The sequence below is a fragment of the Branchiostoma belcheri genome, unplaced genomic scaffold, assembly GCF_001625305.1.
Source record: "Branchiostoma belcheri isolate BF01 breed outbred unplaced genomic scaffold, Haploidv18h27 scaffold173, whole genome shotgun sequence".
Classification (NCBI taxonomy): domain Eukaryota; kingdom Metazoa; phylum Chordata; class Leptocardii; order Amphioxiformes; family Branchiostomatidae; genus Branchiostoma; species Branchiostoma belcheri.
Genome location: NW_017803191.1, coordinates 350,738 through 373,526, shown reverse-complemented (window position 1 = coordinate 373,526; position 22,789 = coordinate 350,738). Strand labels below are relative to the sequence as shown.

At 43.1% G+C, this 22,789-nt stretch overlaps 2 protein-coding genes across 2 annotated transcripts; both read left to right on the top strand.

Annotated features, from left to right (window-relative positions):
* The first annotated feature begins 2,688 nt into the window (after positions 1-2,688).
* Positions 2,689-6,266, top strand: LOC109466984 (transcription factor 21-like). The gene is made up of 3 exons (XM_019764871.1): positions 2,689-2,810; positions 3,889-4,364; positions 5,810-6,266. Exons 2-3 carry the CDS (start codon positions 3,939-3,941, stop codon positions 5,969-5,971), a joined length of 588 nt encoding a protein of 195 aa, XP_019620430.1. The 5' UTR covers positions 2,689-2,810; positions 3,889-3,938; the 3' UTR covers positions 5,972-6,266.
* A 3,790-nt stretch (positions 6,267-10,056) lies between these two features.
* On the top strand, positions 10,057-12,848 carry LOC109467019 (transcription factor 21-like). Its single transcript, XM_019764914.1, has 2 exons — positions 10,057-10,938; positions 12,018-12,848. Exons 1-2 carry the CDS (start codon positions 10,513-10,515, stop codon positions 12,138-12,140), a joined length of 549 nt encoding a protein of 182 aa, XP_019620473.1. The 5' UTR covers positions 10,057-10,512; the 3' UTR covers positions 12,141-12,848.
* Positions 12,849-22,789: the final 9,941 nt, after the last annotated feature.

Sequence of the window (22,789 nt, the reverse complement as noted above, 5' to 3'; positions counted from 1 at the left end):
CTGCCTGATCCCAAAGGGGTTTTACCTGAAATTTCACTGATTTTCGCCAGTAGCTACAAAATGTCATTTGTGAATATGGCTTAATTTCATATATTCATGGATCAACTTTCCGCCAAACTGAAGTCATTTCGTTTACGTTTGGACAGTAAATATGACACCGTTCACTGGCAAGTTTTCAACTTCAAGATAAAGTACCAACACAGACGTGAGTAATGCCGTACGTCAGGAGATGAAGGATGTGCCTACAGGAGCGACCTTGGACGGGCGGAGGTGTACCGTGGAGTGTGTGTCAGGGGAACACGGCTCCGTCCAAAAATAACAGTCTTAGAAACCCCACTCATTTACCCCCGCCCCGGGCTACGTTTAGTCTTTAATTAAAGTCCCGATCCGGACCCCCTATAACCTTCTGTTCTTGAAATCTACGGAAGTCCTCGTGGGTTTCCGACATCGAAAAATGCTGATATTCCGCAAAAAGGCACACTCTCACGAAACCTGCAGGCAACACGCCACGTCTTATCACGCGAATCGGAAGGACCTATTTTAGTTCGTTGAACTAATAACTCCGCCATCCTTCAGCTCTGTTCATAGAATCCGGAGCTAATAACCTTGGTCTGCCACCTGTACAAACAGCTATTATGTCCTGCCTGTAGCGCCGGGGAAAGTGAGACAGCTTCTTTTCAGCGGCCGCCATGGCAGCTCGGACGTCATGACGTCATGTGCTTTCTCATTGGGAATTTTGTGTACGTGCGAATCTATTGAACAAGTCAACTACTAAAAACTCAAGACCACAGCATATCTAGGTCTAGACATGACAAAAACTGAAACACCTCAGCTGCAGTACTAAGGAAAGACACAAGAAGGGCTAAAATCGAGATTGGCTCTTATTTCGTAACCTCTACCCACAAACATTTCAATTTAAAGACTCTAGTCTAACGTTATTATTAGTGACATCGCAGATACTTGTACAGGAAACAGCTTCACATCCAAAATAGGGCAATGTTTCACAAAATTATAGACTAGAAGTACGATATACCATCAAATGTTGGTGGAGTGTGCTTTTACTTTTTATTCTTTGACGTCTTTTATTATTATTGCATACTCCTTTTCCCTCTTTTGATGTCCCTCTTAGAGAGTGCCCAGTTGTCCTGTTCAGAGAATCATCTCCCCCCGCCAGGATGTGCGTCTACAGGAACGGTCCTGCACTCCTCCCGGCCGCGGCCCGGGTGTGTTTATACATTCTCCCCACAGCATCTGTCAGCAGGTCTCTTTTGTGCCCGGCTGGAGAAGTGGGGCAACATTCCCTAACGACATCTCCACGGCTCCGGAGTCAAGGGGAACAACTTGACTCCTCCGACAACAAGATTAGGGAGGTGCGAGGTTGATGCGGATGTTTGTTAGTTTTTAAAGCAGGGGGACTTACCGAGGGTTTTTGTGCACCTGCCAATGGATACATCCAACGTGTAATAATAGACTTTCCACATCTGTTATATGGGATTGGCTTTTAAGAGGATTCTTCATGATTTTACGCTATGGTGCGTTTTGGTTGTTGCTACTGTCATACATCGAGCTGCTGCGACGGTCTTCAAGTTCATGCACACACACGAACAAACGTACACACAGAGAGAGATACGCGCAGACCAAGGTCTAAGAATAGACATGCACACATACAAATGCACATAAACACACACATACGCAAATTACACATATATACATGAAACCTGCGTACATGCAGAGTTAGAGAAATCCCAAGTGCTTATGACTCAAGTCGTAAACATCAGGAATTGAAGATTTATCCTAGAGTTTCCGTCAACTTGCAAAAGAGCATGTGATATATATGCGAAAATGGTACTTAGAATAGAAAAGGAAGAGTGATCGAGAATGTAAAAAAATACTAAGGAAATCAATCAACGACAAAATAACCCCAATCAAAACCAAGAAATATAAGAAACATATAAAATCTAGGAACCCACATTGAGAAGTTTAAGATTTAGGACTGACAAGCGATTGTATCTAAAAGTTGCGTTAAGTATCGAGATGTTTTGAAAAATTCTGAGTAAATCGATAGCGAAGGTCAAGCCGTGCCCAATCGGGTTATGCGGTCAGTTGTCCCGCCCTCCTCTCTCAGCGGGCCGTCAGGAGTTCCCAAGGATTCTACCCGAGTGTAAACATTGCCTCGACCCTCGCCGACTCCCCTTGTCGGCTCCGGGGGCTTCGTGTACTCGAGAAGGAAACCTTGGGTAAACACCACGGGTACAGGCCGGGTCTGGTTACCCCGGGGGATATACACACGGGCCGCGCACCTGCGACCGCACCGCACGCCGCGCTACCTCCATCAACCGCCCGGCAATGTTTGGAGTAGCGGGGCACTTTCAAACGATTAAATGAGCGGGCCGTGACACGTGCCTCGTCCGGAAACGCCGGGGTCGCCGCTCGCACAAGAGTCTGAATGGTGAGTTAACATTCTCATGCTATTTATACTTCCTCGCCAGTTGTATTGATGACAGCCACTCGTGTAGCTGGACAATGGATACAAGTGTAGGGAGAAGAATTCGAGCCGTTATGAGGGTTTGAAGATTTGGTTACAGTAGTCTGAATGGTCTGCCCTTCTTTCCAATATTGTCGGATAGTTCGGGGGCCTGTGGCTTTTGCTCTCCTGTAATTGTACTTGGAGAGAATAAACTGGGTTCAGGTTGCTTATATTCTTCCAGCCGTGCCATTAGAGTGACGTAAAGGTTGGCAGAGGTACACATGTAACAACACTCCGCCTGATGACTGGTCAAGGTGCGCAGTGCTCGGGACCGCTTCTGTAGGTATGGACTTGGTTTTTTCTTTTAATTTTCCGTTTGATTAAAGACATTTTTGGTCAGCAGTTTAGCAACATCTTCCTAAAGTTATGCGAAATGTTATTACAGCTTGATACCTAAAAGCAGTACGTATTTTATCACTGTGTGAACTACTAAAATCGCTTGTTTTTTCATCTGTGGCATTGTGCATCAAACATTCCGCTTTGACATTTTGAAAACCTCTGGAAGTCTCGTGGAAATTACATGGACAAATTTTACAACTTATTGCGTAGAAGGTTGTGTTAATTCTCAAAATATGCACTAGCTGTTTCTTCTTTCTTGAGCTTTTACATCCCATGTGTTTTTTCCATCCCATCTCGCGCCAGACTTCCTGAGAACCTATCAAACATTATTATGGCGACGTTTCGTTTTTACTATTCAAAAGAAAGATAATTCGACAAGATTACCAGGAGACCGCATATTCAATCGGCCGAGGTTAAAAGTCAACTTTTGCAAACGACATTTGCGATTGACAAACGTCTTATGCTATTGGTGCGCTTAAGAGTTGATTTTAGCGACTGATTGTACTAAGAGACGAAAAGAGTGGCTCGTATCTGGTCTTATTCAGCGCTGTAAATACGTGAACACAGATGCCATCAGCTAAAGAAGAAATTTAAAAATAGACAATAATCAAATACAATCTTGAAGTCGTACTCGGAAGCTTCTAAACTCGGTCAGGTATAGAATAATTTGGATAGAGGAAGAACTTCCCAAACATCAAATCCCAAGGGATGGGCTTTGTCCTCTGTGGTCGAATGTATATTCTGAGGGTTTAAGTCTTCAATTAACGGTAATTAGTAGAGACGAGGGACATTCCGCATTCCCTCTTGATGTTTGATAGAACGTTTCCTTTTTTCACTTTTAGTCTGATTCAATGTCTGAGCTGTTAATCTAGGCTAGAGTTCAATTCTTGCTCCGTTCATGCATGCTGAGGTTCAATTTTGCGTGAAGTTACGCTTTGCTTGATACCTCTATCTTTTGTACGCCACGTTTAAAAATAGTATTTCATGCTAATCGATAAATATAACACTTTCCAACTTAACAGGGAAAGATCAAACAATTTTGACATGGTCTGCTAGGAGAAACATCACCAACATGTCCACGGGGACAGTCAGCACAGACACCGTCAGCGAGCTCGACTGCATCGATACGGACACAGAGGAGGAAGCCGCCGGTTCCGAAGTCGTCTTCCACCGACCAGATCACCCCCACGGCCCGCTGACAGACTTTGCGAGGCCGTTGCGGCGTCGGGTACGGAGAAAAAGGCACACTGAGTCCAAGAAATTCTTCAACAAGCAGAAACCGGAACAGAGAAACGCTGCCAACGCGCGGGAGAGGTCCCGGATGAGGGTGTTGAGTAAGGCGTTCTCCAAGTTGAAGACGACGTTACCCTGGGTCCCGCCGGACACCAAACTGTCCAAACTGGACACACTGCGCCTCGCCACGTCTTACATCTCACACATGAGACAAGTCCTGGTGGGGGACAAGATGGTGGAACACTCGCTACATCCGCTCATGCTGGTAAGTCACTGGATGTAACAATGTAACCATACTATACCATACGTAACATATATTATATAACTTTATTGTACAAGCCATATTTGTACAGCATCTACTAATACTAGTCTTTTCCTTCTGCCGGGTTTGATACCATTCTTCATCACTTGCCTAAGGAAAGTGCTATGATACCTACTTGTAAAATGTGTCAGAATAAACATTTCTCTCAGAAGGTCGTCACCAACAGTAATAACAAATGTTGGCGATAGTAATGGAAATTACTGAATAAGAAATCCAATGGCCATCACAAAACCATAGCCGTGATAACGATAGTATTAATGTACTATAGTAACGTATAACACAAACCATTAAATGCTGGTTCCACTGCCATGGCTTACCCTGACGTGACAACATATCATACATCATTGTGAAGGTTGTCAGAATCCTTTACTTAAGAGTATCTTATTTCATAACAGAGGGTCAACCTGGTTCTACTGCCATGTAACATGACGTTATATTAGTAAAAAAAACTCTGTAATAAGTACTTTCATTATCGTACTAGTATGTTTTATAAATTATAATCACTATGGGCCCTGGCTCGTGGGGCTGGCAAACGACTCCACGATTTAGATTAGATTTATGTGATGTCAGAACTTGATTTTATAGTAAAGGCACACAATTCAGTCTACGGGCTGTGAGTGGTTCTGTCGAAATCAACCAGTCTAAACCTGAGACTACATGACTAAACGCAGACATTAAGACGTTAGAATGTCTGTGCTGTTAACTGTTAATTACCCCGGGCCAACAGAGACTTAGGAGATTGACAAACCTTTCATGAGGACTTGGCACCTCATTATACAGAGTTGGACGTGGCCTTGTGACAAAAACTATTTTTGGAAGCTGTCAGCGGAGACGGTTGGAATAGTCCTACTTAGCAAACGTTTTAAAGGATTTTTATGTAGTTTTCCCATACGGAGAGAATAGTAATTCCACGCTGCTGTAAAAGTGCTGGACACATCGTGGGTCTAATTTCAAATAAGAGACAGGAAGATTCCATAGTTGAAATAATGAAACTAAAAGCGACACGACATAAAAAGGGGTTTGGTAAATTCCTCTTGGTTAATTCGTTTAATACAAGAATCCGACCAGTGACATACAAACATGTAATCTTATAGAGTCGTAATAGAGTTCTAATAAAAGATGAAACATAGAAAAAATGTATATTTCTATAACTGGCTACAACGTAATGCTTTACAAGTGCAGTCTTTAAAAGTTGATAAACCTTAATAAGATCGCAAAAGACTAACTAAGGCATGTACCTGTACCATACCATAGATATACCAATAAACCTGGTGTAACAAATTTGTAGCCCCAACATTTTACACCTCCACACAATCCGTACTAGTGTGGAGGGCAATAGAATGGAGAGAAACTGTGACTTACCCGGGTGTTCTGGTGCCATGTTTCAGACCTGGCCGTACACGTTTAGCACCAAGGTACAGGAGAACGTCCTCCCTGTGCCGGAGCTGTGCCTGCACGAGCCGCCCCTGTCCGCCGCCCAGATACCCGGGCCGTGCCGGTACGGACCTGACAACAGGCTGGGGATGGACTCCCTGTTTCTCCACAATTAAGATCGTTTGGATTTTGATACATACTGTTGTAAATAAATGTACTTTCGCAGTTGTTTTATTTCGTGATATCAGGGAAAAGGCTGTCATCATAATGTCTGAAGTTCAAACAGTTCTGTAGTGTAGTAGAAATACAAACCACATATTCCGGGTGTTATGATTTCGCTGTGCTAAGAGGTCACTGTGAAAACTGCAAAAATAAAACCACGATACATTCAGTAAGGAGAAACAGTTTAAGTCAGCTAAGACAAATGCTTGACCAAATTGATACCTTGTACAATTTATTGTGATAGCAAACGCTGAGAACAGATTAATAATACGTCTACGATACTCTTTGTTTGAGTTAAAATAACTTATCTTCATAATTATGATAGCTATGAGCGTTAATTATAAACTTGTGCTGGATCAAATTTTACCCCCTGTCTATTGTCGTTTTTGTACATCAATGTTCGTCCGCTAACATTCGTCTTACAACTGCATTGTGGAGGTCTGTATAGGACGTCGACAATTTTTAAAAATGAGAACGCCCGAAAATGATTATTATACATTGCGTTGTGTTATGTTGTGTTATGTTGGTATTATATAACCTACATAGTAAGGAGGGTGGATACACACAAGTATCGTACAATCTCCCCATGTGGATGACATGGAACCTAACCCCACATTCGCCCACCTGACGATACCGACCACTTGAGAGACAATAGCGGGCGTGTTGACATAGCTGCGCGGCGGGACGTGCGCGTGTTGTGGCGAGCAGCACCAACTACACCCCGACCTCGCCATGCGGTGTCAGGAAGGGGGCCAAGGATCGCTTATGAATCAAACAACACTGATAGGCATTGATATCATTCAGGGCTATAGAAACATAATATCTGCAGGGCAATCATGTACAAAGTGATCATGAAATTGTAGATATCAATCGGTGACAACAAAGCATTGGAAAACAAATCATAGGTGTAACATCACTGTGGGAGCAAATGGCTATTAGAATATTAGGCTTTTATACTTAATGAATCTTGTGACATTGTAACGGTGATATGTAGCTTACAATTCTTCGGTGTCAATAGCAAAATCACACATGATACAGCAATGCTATGAAACATGTACGTTACTAACAAATAACGCCGCATATCATAGTAATTTGTGTAAGGACAGACTTGCATCACTTGTACGAAAAATGCACTTTAATTGATGTAATACACTACCATTATCAAAGCGCTCTACATTGATTTTGACCATTGTTTTGACCGATGATTTAATGCAAAGCCGTTGATATATATGCGTCAAAACATGACACTGCAGCTGGCACTCTCAAGTGTCGGACTGTGCCTTAACCTTGAAACAAAAACTTTGGTGCCGCCTTAGAAGAAAAATATCAACATTGTTAATTTTGCCCCCCTCCTCTCGAGTGTTGCACGGCCGTAGTTTATATCAGACGACCCGTTGCTTATCTTACCCATTTGTCTTAATTTATCGAAACCATTAGCGGGGTGTGATCTATATCTACGCTAATGATTTCTGGAGGATAACACTAACAGTTCGCAGGACTCAGGCACGGTACCGTTAATCGACGTACGTGGTACACAGTGACGTGGGGTACTGTGGTAGGTTCAGACAAGTACGTACAAAGAAGGGGTGTATAACCTGGAACCCAGACTACTAAGGCTACAGAGATTAGCTCTACAACACCGCGCCTGGAACGAACTGGCGACCAGAGGCTGCATTGTTTTAGAACATGTGAATTTGAGGTACAGGAACATGAAAGGGATGCATCGGTTGCTGTTCAGCAAAGATTTAACAACAATAGGACTTGTACAAATCACTTCAAATCACAGATAAGGCTTGCAGAGGCTCTGATGAAATGCTGTCTATTGAAATTCGATATGAGAACATTTTGTAGTACTCTGGAAAAAACACACCCATTCATTTACATAAACTACGCATAAACACATACACCAACATAATCTTTCATAAATATGCATTTTTTTCTTTTTGTCCACTTTTCTGCTGATCTCCCTGGCTGAGGAGTGCAAAGACAGGGCAATTTGCTGCGTTGTAAGTCACATGGATAATACACAGTCAATATGCGAACATTTCATTTCTATCAGCTGTTTCCGTAAAAAAAATCTCGCGAGATCAACATAGCTGTGGTCACGTGAGTGTGACGTGTGCGGTCACTTGAGTTTGACACCGGGCGGAAATGGGACTTTCTGTCTGTATATCACTGGAAGGTTCTAAAGTTTCGTAATTTATTTCCTGAGAAACGGTCTTTGTTACAATGTAAGGTATGGTTTCAGAGACTGCCAGGGAAAAGAAAAACAGGCAAAGAACGCAAACTTCCGCCAAAGTAGCACCCCACAAGAATTTACTAGTACTCTTCTTCTTTGCAATAAACAATTCATAAAGAAGTAACCGCCAACCAACCAACCAACCAACCAACCAACAAACAAACAAACAAACCAATTAGCCAATTAGCCAACCATCCATAATGTAATGCGTATCCATAAATCATTTGGTAAATTTGCTGTAGGTAATAAAACAAGGTAGATTCCTCTTTATCATGATAATCGTCAACTCGGTAATCATCGAAGTGTTCAATGTTTCTCGTGATTTCCTACAACCAGTTAGAGGCTAAGACTTATCCAGATATATCAGATGCCACCAGCCACCTCTGTTCCTATATGCGCATGCGCACATTTTTGTGCAGTTACGTTAGAATGCAGAGACCCCACCACCACTAGAATGACTTTAACTCCTACTTTTGTTGCGTGCTGTAGGGACGCACCAGTAAATCAGTCATCTTATGTCGAGGGTAGACCAGCCGGAACGACAGGGTTGAACTTGAACGTTGCCTTGAGCAGCCCGGCATTATTGATACGGGGTTATCACCAGGGTTACCCGAGCCGGTCCCCCCAGCTCCGGGTCACGGCGTGCTGGTGCGGGGAGATGGGCGGTCCTGATACACACATGTCCCGGGGGGACACATGCTCTCTCACGGTGCCTGTTTCTGTCGCACGGATTCACAAATAAACAGCCCGCAAATTCATCAATTAACTGGAGACTTGTCCTTATCTTTCTTCTGCATCGGATGATTTCTTTGTGGTCTTATCGACTCAGTTGATGAGAAAAGACTCTGAAAGAGATCTGGCAATCTGTGTTGGTTATTTGAAGCTGTGTGTTTCTGATTTATTCGGTAGACGATCGCGATGTGGTTAACTCTAGTTCTTTGATATCGCCAATTTCATAGACGGGTTTGTTTTGACTAACAACACGAGCAAAAATGCTGTGTGTGGGCGGCCCCCCTCCCCACCCTGTTGTCTTTAATTAAGTGTCTCCGTACCCATTTTCACGCCCATTTAGGGGGGTGACATGCGCGTTTCACGGCTTCTTACTGATAATTTGGATATCTCTGCCTACACGTGAGTCGACATTAGAAATGCATTAACAGATCCGTAGGTGCTCAAGACTTGAAGAAATTGTTAGACCATCGATTCTTGTATTTTTGTCACTTTTTGATTTTCATGCCTGCTAAGTTCCGATATTCACATTACCGGCTTGTTTGATATTTGGGGCTTCTGTTATCAAGAAAACTGAACGTTTCGTCAGGAGTACAAAACTTTTAAATTAGTTGACGTCAGTCATATATGTAAACTGTAGAACTGAAACCCTGGGACTTACATGGAAATGAGGTGATCAAATGATACAGATCATCATTTGTCTAGCTTTACTTCAAAATGTCACCGGATCGAGCAACGCCCTTCCGACCTTTGTTTATAGAACGGGAGATGGCAAACTGTACGGGACTACCTGGCTAGTTTTGTACTTTGCTGCCACTTAGCTTGCCACACGGGGAGGAAATTGCCGATAATCCGTCTTGCCACCTTCTCCTGACACGAGGTCCCTTTTTCCTGGCCTGCCTCGAATTAGCCCGGGGTCTAGTCTCGGCTGTTTTGACAAATTGGACATTATTTTCATCCCGCATCGTGTTACCGCTGTCACGGGCTTCTATTGGCAGACAGGGACTGACGAACCTTTAACCAATTAGGAGGGAGATTCCTGACCGTGATTTGCATAAGGAGAGCAGGGAGGGAGATGTGTTGAAGTTTAGTACAGCCCTCAGTGTGCCAGACCACACATGTCCTTCCGTACTCCAACGTAGCCGCGTGAGCCGGCTCGGCAGATCTACATGCGACGTCCACCTTGTAAAAGTTATCTTGCACTAGTTTCGAAGGTACTTTCCCGCTAAAGTACGGATCAAATTCTTGGACGGAAGGAAGGCTGCGAGGGACTGTGGGTATCACCGTGACTGTGGGTATCACCGTGACAATCGAGAAAGGGAGATCGATTAGCTCTCTCTCCAAAAACAACGCTACGGTTTCATCTCCACAGGAGCTGAAGTGGTACCAACCTAGAATCGCAGTACGCAGAGAACACATTCTGGTTCTGGACATTCATCAACCTTTCCGCAGCACATGAAGACATTTCAGAAGTGGTGAGGAACTCCAGACTGATTTACAGGAAGCTAGCCGCGGAGCATTGGAGTCATGTCGACGGGCACGGCCAGCGACGTCGACCCGGAGGAGTGTATGGACGTGGAGACGGTCGAGGTGGACTCTGGAAACGAGAGCGTTGAAACCGAAAGCTCGACCCAGGAAGGTTCCCACGACTCTCAGGAACCCGAAGGAGCCGGATCCTCCAAGAAAGGCCGGCGGCGGAAGCGAGGAGGCAAGCGGGGGAAGGAGGAACAGCCGCCGAAGGTGCGGACAGCGGCGAACCTACGGGAACGGACGCGGATGCGCGTCTTGAGTAAGGCGTTCGTCCGGCTAAAGACCACGTTGCCGTGGGTTCCTGCCGACACCAAGCTGTCCAAGCTGGACACACTGCGACTCGCCTCCTCGTACATAGGACATCTCAGCAAAGTCTTACAGGACGATAAAGTGGAAGACACAGCTTTCCATCCTGTCAGTTTGGTAAGTTGTTTTCAGATTCTCCAGTTGCTCGTATCAAGTTTTGAGGCTCTAAGAACGGATAGTTAGGAATCTCTCCTAGATTTATCGCAAGGTTAGAATCTCCGTATCATCGCACTACAAGTTAAAACCCAGTAAACTATTACTGGAACCGCAACAAATTGAAGATAGGGACGACTGTCGACCGTATCAGCCATAGTCTGCTAGAATGTGTGTATTCGGATAGATTTGCTATCTTGTACGAAGTTCAAACATGTCAAAGCTACGTATACAGTAACTTAATGTTAAAATCTTACCATTTCTCTTAACAACGACACCCGTTGGAAGAATCATTAGGTTTCCACGTGAGATAATATTAGCAAATAGGATCACGATGCCAAATCAATTCTGACAATGTCGTCTAAATCACCCTTAACTATGTTTTGGAGCGACGCCACGAAAGTTCGATCACAAACTCTGATACGGCCAAGACCGTTATAAAAACATACATACCGTTAATATACTGTAATCAGACCGACCATCTCTACCATGTCAATCAATTTAACACAGGCAAGGGTGGATTAGAAAAAATCCTGAAAGAATTTCTCGGAAAAAAACTCACCTCTGTGTCAAACATGATTATGACTCAGAAAGGAGGCGGGAAATAATGTCCCGACAAAGACTAAACCCTGAGTCATCTTGAAAGTGTTTCGCGACATGTTTGTCCGTTTTGTGGTTACTCACTGTCGCACCCAATCACGGTATCAACTCGCTGAAAAAAACGTCTAGAATAATCTTATACTCCATTCACATTACGAATCGTCGATGTTATTCAATTCATTAATTCAATTCGTTAACGTATATATTCAACCCCCGTATTTTCCTCTGACGATGTGCTAGATGTTTAGTCTTGCTTGCGACCATACATGAAGCTCTTATCTCTTCCTTATATTTTGTTTAGAAACTACAGAACCCTTTGTCTTTTTAGTCAAAACAAATCCATACACGTCTGTCGCTTGCTTCATCATACGCCTTGTGAGTGTACATATATTTTATGACGATATATTTTGGTGTTTAACGTTTCCAATTTTTTGTTCGGACAGACGTGGCCGTTCGCGATCAACGCCAAACTGCAGGACCCCACGTCTCCGGACCCGGAGATGGGCGCGCTCGGGCCGCCGCAAACCGTGGACTCAAGAACTGAGGTCGCTTCTGTCTCATCTTGAAGTGAAAATTGTTTGAATAAAAAAAACTCATATAGAACTTGAGACATTTGGGAGACAGACGACCGAGCAGTGTGACTGTTATCAAGAAGCAAGATTGGGAAGAATTCTCCGTGAACACCCTTGCACCAGAGGAACAGCAGAGGGTTTGTCTTGTATAGGACTGAACAGATATTACCGTCATTCAATTCAGACTGGCTCTCTTCTGACTTTTTGATGTGTGAAGAAATTATCCCCGCCCTACTTCAGCGTATTCCGTCCAGGAACAAGGAAATTGTGAGTTTTTTTGCTATGTAGAATTATATCCAGTGTACACGAGACGAAGGGATCAGTAACAATGTTAGGGTATCGTGGGCATTTCCATCGTTGTATATAGTGAACGTTCGTATCTTCGGTTTAGTATATAGCTAAATTGTCAGGCCAGACCTATATCTTATCTACATGTACGTACAGAACCTTATTCAGAACAATGTCAGTCTTGTTTCCAAGTGCTATACTAAAGTAGTCTCTGCACTTTCTCGGATGTTAAGAAATAACCGTGTTTGTTTTTCTTGGCCCTGCACTCTGTAAGGTTGGTAATCTACAGGGTATCGCATTGCTGAATAAAAAAATCGTGCCGTCAGAAACAACAACAAGTGAGATATTGATTGAAAATGGAAATATGCTGTCACTGATTGCCAGGATTATTTGTTTGTACAGAATATTCAATTAAATCCCTTTTTCCTTGAAGAATTTCACTGACTTTCCTTGGTAGAACACACGGGAATGATGAATCGAAATTATTCCTAAAGCAAAGTAGATAAACGGTAGATGATATAGGAGATATAGGAGAGTGATATTTTGATGACTAAAGTGTAACTTTATGATATTGATGGTCTTTATCCTTCAATACAGGATGCCATTTTATTCTTTCTATTGTTCTATGGGTAGCTGTTGCATGCCGCTTTAGTCATTGACTACGCACAATGAATGCAGTCCTTATTGGACGTTATCGCTGTAATGGAGCTAAGGATTGCTTCAGCGGCCTACTATAAGACTAACACTAGACAAGGCACATAGCAAACTGATTTGGGATAAGGCTCTAGATGAGACACATTGAAAATTCTCTAGCGTTGAACTGGGGTCTTAATCATAATCTTACAACCGTAATCCACAACAGGAGCTGTTGAACCAAACTATACAGCCCAATATTATGTACATGACAATTCTTAGACCTACACTCCTATACTGGTTCGCTGTTTATCACATACATACAGTTCATTCTGAGCCCAACCATTATATCTATCTATCTCTGTGAGAAGGTCCTAGATATTACATCAGTCGTTGTAGTATGATTCGTGTCCCAAGCACTGAAACATAAGACTACAGAGAGACAAAATAGAAGCACCAGAAACTCAGTCACCATAATTTGAACAGACCATAATTCATCAATTCGAGTTTTGAATACGGACCTCCACACGTTGTGATTGATGCATTTCAGCACAGCTCGTGGTCTTAATAGGTCTTTTTGTGTGCCCCAGAGATGCACATGTATCCGTTTTGTATCCATCCTGGGGGTAAACCAAATCTATGTTTGTCCACCTCGCAGCGTGCAGGGGTTAATCATGAACACATTTGCAGTTTGGGGTCAATTTGAAGTGCTCCTCCCCCGTACTGAACCACCCGTGAGCAGAGGGCGGCCCTCACGCGGTAGGACCTCCTTCAACTTACGTAAAACTACGCTCAGAAACCCACAAATCGCCACTGCCTTCTGTTACAGATTAAACCAAGTTCTGTACTTTCTTGGTGTATGAGTTGAGGTTGCTTTGACCGCGTGCTCTCATTTTCCATTACCCGGAGATCTGTTTATCGTGTTAATGAAGAAAGTAATACGTGTTATTGTTTCATACCTATATCACAGGGCTATCTGACCACCGTGAAATGGTGCTATGTAAGTGAGAACAGTGGCCTTAAATCCCCAAATTCCCATGGCAACTTCTTGCTTTTATGTTACACTGAAAACATCTTAGTATTAGTTCAACTGACCTTAGATTCCAGACCATACCTTACAAGAATCTGACCCCGTTCTTGGTTTAACACGGGGATGTAACAATTACTTAGTCAGAAGAAAGACGCTGGACCAGCTAGCCAAGGAAAAAGATATGATTAAGGCTTATGTACAACATACATGGCACAACGGAAAACTATAAACAGAGGAAAAGGTCAGTCAGTATATGGTAGATTCTCTATTGACTCAACAAAAAGTACGGGCCTTTTGTATGGTCTTCTACAACTAAACACCTAACAAAGCTCAACATATGTATGAATAAAGTCATCCTACATACAGAATATATGTATGCAGCAAATTACGTATAGAATATATAGACGCCCTGGCCTGGCGTCTCAGCGCGAACACGCCTCACACCCGGGTACCGCTGGTATCATGCTGTCTCTCCGCAATCCCTCAGCGCCAGGTTTACACTTGTTTATTCATCATATCCTCTGTTAGTTCTCAAAACAAACCTTTCCTTGAAGAAACAGGAATAGAACACTTTTGAGGAAAGTCTTGTTTGGGTGAGACCGGATTCCATCATGTACTGTTGTACGAAATGTACGTGTTTGTAACACCGAGGGCACCCATCGGCCATGGACATGTGGTCATCGGACACAACGCTTCAGTTTCAAAATTAGATATAAAAAGCAGTCTTCAAGGTATTCGATCTCTCCGAGCGATAACTGGACCTGGGTGCGTCTATCTAGAACTACAAGGCTGGTGTCTAAAAAGGTATCCTTTGAATTATCGTCACGGAGAAGACACCCTACTCTCACAATTTCTCCTCTTCAATTTTCGGATTAGGAATCCACCAAGTTCCCAGTTGTGTAAACGTCCGTGTAATTCGTCCTTTGTTTATTCTTCACACCGCTTGTTATTGTTAGCCATGTTATCTGTAGATGGGCTCACTGTGATGCGATTTGTGTCCCGTACCGTGGCGTATATTACACGTATTAAAACTTATCAATGTATACAGTATGAATCCCTGCACTAAATTTTGTATACAGTATGAATCCCTGCACTAAATTTTGTTTCGCAAAAATGCTTTGCCGGGTTCACATTTGACCTATTTGAGTAGCTAAATGCATTCAACAGTAGACCTATACTTATATTGCTCTCATAGAGAATGTTTTGATATCTGATGACATTTTGTCTGAGGACTCTGACTATTCGTTCCTAAGTTCCTGGTGCAGAGAGGCATCGTAGGATAGTCCATGATGCAGCACGATCCACCAGCTGACGGGAACTCCGACCTGACTTGTCACATTGAATGTCGGTAACAATCAAATGAAATTAACGTCGATATTGGAATGATAAAGTTATACAACTTTACCGCACGACAGCATGTACTAGTATCTCTACGCTACATTGTACATGATGTTTGCTGTCTGCCACAAGTACAGTCCTGGTATGGTCACTTACACGGGTTACGGGTTTAAAGTTGACCTCGTACACATAAGTTTTTTAGTTTTGAAAAGCTGATTATTGTTTGATACACATTGTTATTTATTCTCAAGATTCACAACGCGTGAGATTGATCATCTGAGATCTTCCTGTTTGGCCATTTATTTTTCAGAGCAGGCTTAGCAAGACAACCAGTATAGGGATGATGATATTTAAAGCACAGAATACTCACATGATATGGTTCAGAAAGAAAGAAAGAAATATCTATATACTTGATTTCTGTCTAAAGTGCATTACATATCAATATATATTCCACGTGTAGGTAAGTGTTAAACACAGGCTGTGTTTTTTTTTTGTTTGGTTCGAAATCGAATATTTGTCGTTTACTTTTCTTTCACTGTTTTCGTGTGGCTACTGTCTTGTACATGTAACGTTCTTCTTCGGTATACGTGTCAACGTTTGATGTTTTTTCCCGACATTACCATCATAACATAATAGCAAGCAGAAACCTGCAAAATCAGATAATCCAATATAACCTGTGGAAATAAGTTTCAACGTCGTCTGGAGCTCTGTGAATTCGAGAAGACTCTAACAAGAAATGATGTTCGTGGAGCCTACCCGCCACACAGTATCACAGTAACCATTATTGCCGTAATTCTCCCTGCCGTGTACGCTCGGCTTGAGTCCATTCACGCGGGTATCCTGTCCGTGCCCCACCGCCTCCGGACTTCCAATCGCCCGGCAACTCGCCGCACACTTGATAACCCGGGGCGCGGGGCGAGCCCGACAATTCTCCCTATCTGTTCCGATCACGCCTAATGGGGTCCACCTGTTCTCCCGCCATTGACCGTGACATTCCGGCTGCAAAAATGGCCCACAATAGTCCTAATTAGCCAATTCCGACTTGACCAATTAAACAAGTCAGCTATCTCACCAGGAACAAAAGGTTACAAATTGACGGGGATGATGTTTGGCATGTTTTGATGTTTCAACTTTTACAAACGTACGTTTTCTCGTCGAATCGAATTCAATCGGCAAATGATAGAAAACCAGTTAGAAACGATTTAAAATAACACAGAAAATATCTCATCATCAACATTGACTTTTTCTTATCAGTTATGATCTGGCTGTATGTAATATAATAATGTTCTATTTAGGACATCCTTGACCACATGCAGTGGCCTAGCCCTGGAGCACAACGATGCCCGATTATACATAACATATATTTGTGCTGTGTGCTAATTATTCAAGTTTTATTGAATAAGTGACAGGGAACATGTCAGACTGCATAGAAAAGGCTGCAACTCAAGTAGTGCCGTGTCAGGAGAAGTTATATCACTGCGACTCCAACCTTCACCCATAACAAGGGCCGTCCTGACATCGATATACCCGTACTACTGACGGGATGTTGCACTGGGCCCAATTTCCCAAGTCAGGAGTAGACATGGACGCAGGGGTTTCAGCAACTCGGATGTCCGTGTTTTGTTTATCTTCCTGACCAGATTTGGAGCCTGTAACAAACTTGTCGAGCATGTCTGCGGTGTTAGGGAACGCTAAGACAGTCCGGTAGATTTCTATCCTCCCGAGCCCGGCACATCTCGTTATATCCGTCCGTAACGAGCCGATGACAAGGTCCCCCTCCCTGATTGGCCGTCAGATGTAGCGGGATCGCCTTGTCACTTCGATTTATCCGTTGATAACGTTTAATAAGATACACCTGTTGCGAACGTTCTTTCATCCGGCTTGAGGCAGGCCTTCCTTTCCCCGGCTCGGGTTCCTCATAATTTACAGGAAACTCAGGAGGAATTTTCGCCGCCCCAGGCGATAACGCGAAGGAGGGCCGTGTTCCTAGGCCGGGGAGGTATTTTGGGGATACGTGTCGAGAGGAAAACGCGTCCTTCCTACCGTAAACTGGACTCTAGCAGGGGGAAGGGGCTGGGGATTGCTTTGCCAGCGGCACGGAAATTCAAGCGGTCTCTGCGGAGGTGTGCGGAGTGGACGCCTGCACGCTAGCGGGGATGTCGGGCGGCAGGAATGTTGACAAATGAGGAGTAGGAGGCGAGGAAGGTCTCGCTTTGCTAATTTCCGCCCGAGCGTTGTCACTTCATCCGGTCAGAAGCCATCACCATCCATCAGCGAGCTAACGTCCTAGAACTGTCCTAGTGTCGTACTGTATCTGCCACATTTGTTGTGAGATGTGTACATGGCAAAGTTGGCACGTATTAGTATTTACGCCTTTATTCTCTCGGGTGTAGGGCCCAATGACATCTTGTTGTTATAGCTTGTCCCGTTACGTTGGTCGTAGAGAACCAATGTTGGAACAGTGCGCTAGAATATGGTACAACTGTGTTGTCTGTAAATATAGAAAACTGGAGCATAAAATAATAACAATCTACTTGTATGTTCATAACCATGGCATTGAATGAAAATGTTTTTTTCTTGTACCATAATTGCAATATCCAGATCGAATTGTTTTAATATACTGTTAACTTTTGAAACACAATTGCAAGCAATGAATACCCGTATTGTTACGTTTCCATGACCGGATTGGGCCCTTTCTGAATGAAATATCTAGATCTGATAACACTCTTCATTCGTGACGTTGGTTTCCTCCTCTACCACCCTCAGAAACTTTCCCCTTGGTTTTCCTCTCGTATTTTCCTAGTGTGCCATGATTATAACATAAATATTGATACAGAATAACATGATATCTGCTGCCGACTTTACAAGATAAGCCTGTAATTAGTAATCGGAAGCGATGAATAAGGAAAACTTTGTTCTGTGGTGCACTTGAGCCTGTCTGTCCTTGAAAGTTCGAGAGTTGGGCCCGACAGTCGACGATATCAACTTACGGCGCCCACATTGTACAATAAGATGCGTTGTTGTATTTCCCATAATGTAAACTGCACAAGCACGTAACTTTGATATTGTTGACATCTCGCTTATACAATCTGACGTCCACTAATGAACACGATAGTGCCTCTCTCCGCCCCTTTTCCTCGCCGCGGACTTGGCAGCTGTCAGAAGCGGGCAGACATTAGCCAACCCACCGCGGGAAGATGTCGGCATCCCCCCGCCAATGGCGTGCTGACAGCTTCCCTGATGTCTAGGTGGTCTAATCACTTGGCGATAAGCGTGCCATGATGCCATAATTTCCTCCTGGAGTCGTGACTGCCACTAACGGTGCCCATGTGTTACTGATGACGCGCCTCTTCCCAACGCGAAGGTCGTGACGTCATGAGAGGGAAATGTGCCGTTTGTCTGATAAAACTTTTTCATCGTCAGACTGTAAGGTCAACATGAGGTGATTCTATCTATCGTGATACCTTGCCATTCTGCAATTGCCATTCCAGTAAAAGGTTTGATCAATATATAGAATAGAACTTTATTGCACGACAATTGTACAAGGTACAACGTATGGCATCGACGACTACTGAACAAAGTACAAAAAGAAAAAGGTATAGAATAAAAATTAACATCCTTATTACTAAACATCTAGAGATAATACTATATACAATCAATTAGGGCTAAGTATCAGTTTTGGCATTTTTTTCTAATAACAAAACAGTCTTTTTATGTATTTACCTATTTTTGACAACTGATATTTAATTATGCAAATTTACGTTTTGCCCACGGCCATGTCATTGCGACTTTTAAAGCGCTACCATCATCTCATGAGATGGACCGATCCCTACTACTACGTTTGAATTTTAAACACAGCGTAAGAAATTGCTGTCGTCAATTGCAGACTTGTTGGCAACGGATTTTTTTGTTGGAAACTATGTTCATGGAATCTAAACAGCTAAGGATATCCACGTCACATAACTTGTTTTCGCTTCGATTAAGAGCGGCAAAAAGCGCTCCAACACGTCCATAAATCGTCATGTTCATCGTGTTGTACGTTGGTACGAAGTTGGCGGATTATTTGTCCTCGATGGCAGCGCCCCAAGAGTGGGTCTGCTCAGTATCAGCTCGAACTCTGGCCGTTCCTAAGTGCCTATTGTTTACCACAAAAACCAGACCTACATTTTTTAAAGACGTCAAAGCGTTCGCTCACGGGTTTAACGACTCGTACCACGGAACCTGGGCGGGAGAGACGGTCTTTCATGCCGTGGTTTCTTCTCATGGGGATAGAAGGCCTTAGATGTGGGCTCATGATTTGAAAAAGCGCGTGGAAAAAGAGCCTTTTTCTGTCTTCTTTGGGATTAATTCCTTTGCCTCAGTAACATTGAAAAGTTACAAAAAAGACAAATGATTATCCATTTAATTTGCCTGTGAGTTCGTGTTTATGAAACGTTTGAGCGATGTCTTGCAATGAGTCGTAATTTACAAACTTAAACAAGACGTTACCAAAACTGTTGATAAAGCAATGTCTAACTTGCAAAGGAAACAGTCTCAAGAAAGTTTTCTGGAGGAAAAACTCATAAAGTTAGAGGTGTCTGTAGATTGCGTGTTCAGACCACCGGGTAGCAAGGGCAATGTAGCCCACAACATGAAATGTTTTCTACAATGTTTTCATATATCTACGGGCGAGAGATGGGCGAGAAGTGAAATTTCCTATGTGGTCGGATGTGCTGTATTCTACAAGTTGAGCTGTTTTGTGCTACTGCAGCTTGCTCTCTTTCTCCACTTAGATATTCTCAGTTCACTTAGATCTTTCCACATCTAAAAAGAAGAGGTACCTTAAAATGCATTACAGTCCTTTTGTACATGTACGCTTTGGTCACATTAACATTGAGTGAATTAAAACAGAATTGAATTCCCTGCCAAACGTAGAGTCCATTCCACGTCACCGAGTGGGTTTTTTCTCCATGTTTCTAATACGTTTGAATTATTTAGAAGAAAAGAATACCCCAGTAACAAAAGTTCTAAATTTTTCAAAAATTTGAAAATGAAAATTTGAATATATTTGAATTCATTTATATATTTCTGAAACATTTTGAATGTGACTGTACAAAGATCTCTTTCTTTAGAATAAATTTGAACTACCCATGTGTTTCTTTCACAATTCGAAATATTTAGAACTATTTCAAACAAATAACCAAATGGTAGATGTGGGTAATTGCCCCCATAAAAGTAGGTGCTAATCCTACTCTTCTGTCTTCCTCTGTATATTTTTAGATTTCACTGCTGGACACTGGTGGCTCTTTTGTTATAAGGCATCAATGCCTGACACCCAGGCAGTCTACCCTGTACTCCACAGGGATGTGTGAATTACTTACTTCCCATCCCACTGACCTATTTACAAAATGTTAGAAATAATTCGAAATAATGGTAAAAAATGGTAGAGTGCTGTTAGAAATATTTAGAAACTATTGGAAATGTCATAATCCACATCAGGAATATTTCAAACGTTTTAGAAAACCAGGGAATTATTTAGAATATTGACAAGATGTTCAAAATATTTCCAAATTATGAAATTTCTTAGACAAACAATTACAAAGAATTCAAAACATTTCTAAATAATGACAATAACAACCCACTCGGTGACGCGGAATTGACTCTACTACACTTTGTTTCAAGATAAATGTTCAGTCCTGCGTTCTTGCTATACACCTAATGGGGCCCCTAATGGCTTAATCTTTCCTCCAAATACTTTGCCACCTATACTAGGACTATACTAGGTTGCTCTTGGTGGACGGTTATGTAAGACCGGTATATTCAAAGTGGTAATGAAAACTGAGAGCATAGAAAGTCTTTGGCTTCTTCATTTGCATGTATATGTGTATCATCCCCAACACCTGGCGAAGAACCATTGAAGAGGACCTCAAGAGGGCAAACATAACTTGGGAAGAGGCTGAGGAGGCAGCAGCCTAAGGTCTAAGGTAAGGTCTAAGGTAAGGTCATCTTCATGTATAGACATATCGTTGTGAAACCATGTGCAGGTAACTTGTAGCATGATTCTGCCCCCCCCCCCCCAAACAGACCTCTCGGGTGGCGTGCAGCGAGCCAGGCCGCCTGACAAACCTACATCCTCACCAACTATTTTAACAATATTTACGGAAAACTTAGATGCCTCCAGCTTCGACGTGTGGTCACTCTAGTAAGCAAGAATGCCGCCCTGTGTAAACACACCATGAGAGGTGAGAGGGGGACATTACGGGAGGGGAGAGGGGAGAGGCATGAACACACACCTGTGCCTGCTTGTTAGCGCGCCCCGGCATGTTCGCAGTCAATGTTTTGGCACGCCCCACTTGCTGGACACGCCGGGGTGAAGTGCCTTCCGTGGCCGCAAGGCTGGAATGGTTCCTCCGAGGTTACCGCACGCAAACCCGCTCCCAGAGAAGGGTTCCAGAGCTCGGAAGTGCGGGATGAAATGACGCGGTTAGTTGGAGTAGGAAGGACGCAGCGGTAGTGAGGATTCCTTACGTGATATGTTATCTGTCACAAACAGTTGGAACATTTTTCATACAGAAACGACATACACTATGACAAAGTTATATATTCTGTTTCTCTTTACAAATATTGTGTATCATGTACAACTGCCATAGTAATGTAAATATGTCTTGTATAATGACGCATTAATTGTTTAACTTTTTAGTTGTAATCGATTTTAAAATTTGGAAGTGACAGCATACTCCATGCTCCATATACACCTGGTGCAATATAATATGATAATTTGAGAAATTGAGAAAATTATCGGGCCATTTTTCTGTCTATTGATAGTCTATCACCAATTCTGTTGTAATATAACACTTACATTGTCTTCTTCTGATGTATTTTAAAGTACAAATGCCGTGAACAAGTCATGTCAGTATATACTAAGAATGGATCTCAACTGACAGAAGAAATTGAAGGCAATACGAGAAACATTGATGGAGAGACAGTACAACACTAGAAAAACTTAGTTTGACGTCTCTCAGCTGTAACATCCCCAGCACAGTAACCATGTAAAACAGCATGTATCCCGTCAACATACAGTCCTTCTCTAGCAGTCAATCCATGGAGACCTGAAGAGAACAGCTTGCGCGCTTCGCACCCCGGCAGGCCTGGTGAACAGGTGTTTGCTGTATCCCTCCGCTCCTGACGGTGGCCGTGAGCCGCACGCCCCGGGACCTCCCGCCGGTAACTCCGGTAGCGATTTTCCGGTACGTTTAAGTCTCCTAAGCCGACCCATGAGGTCTCTGTTACCCACAAATCGATTCCTGGTAACCTGACAGGGGTACAAAACACCTGGGCAGCGCCATGGTGGGGTGGGTGGGCGAGACGCTTATAG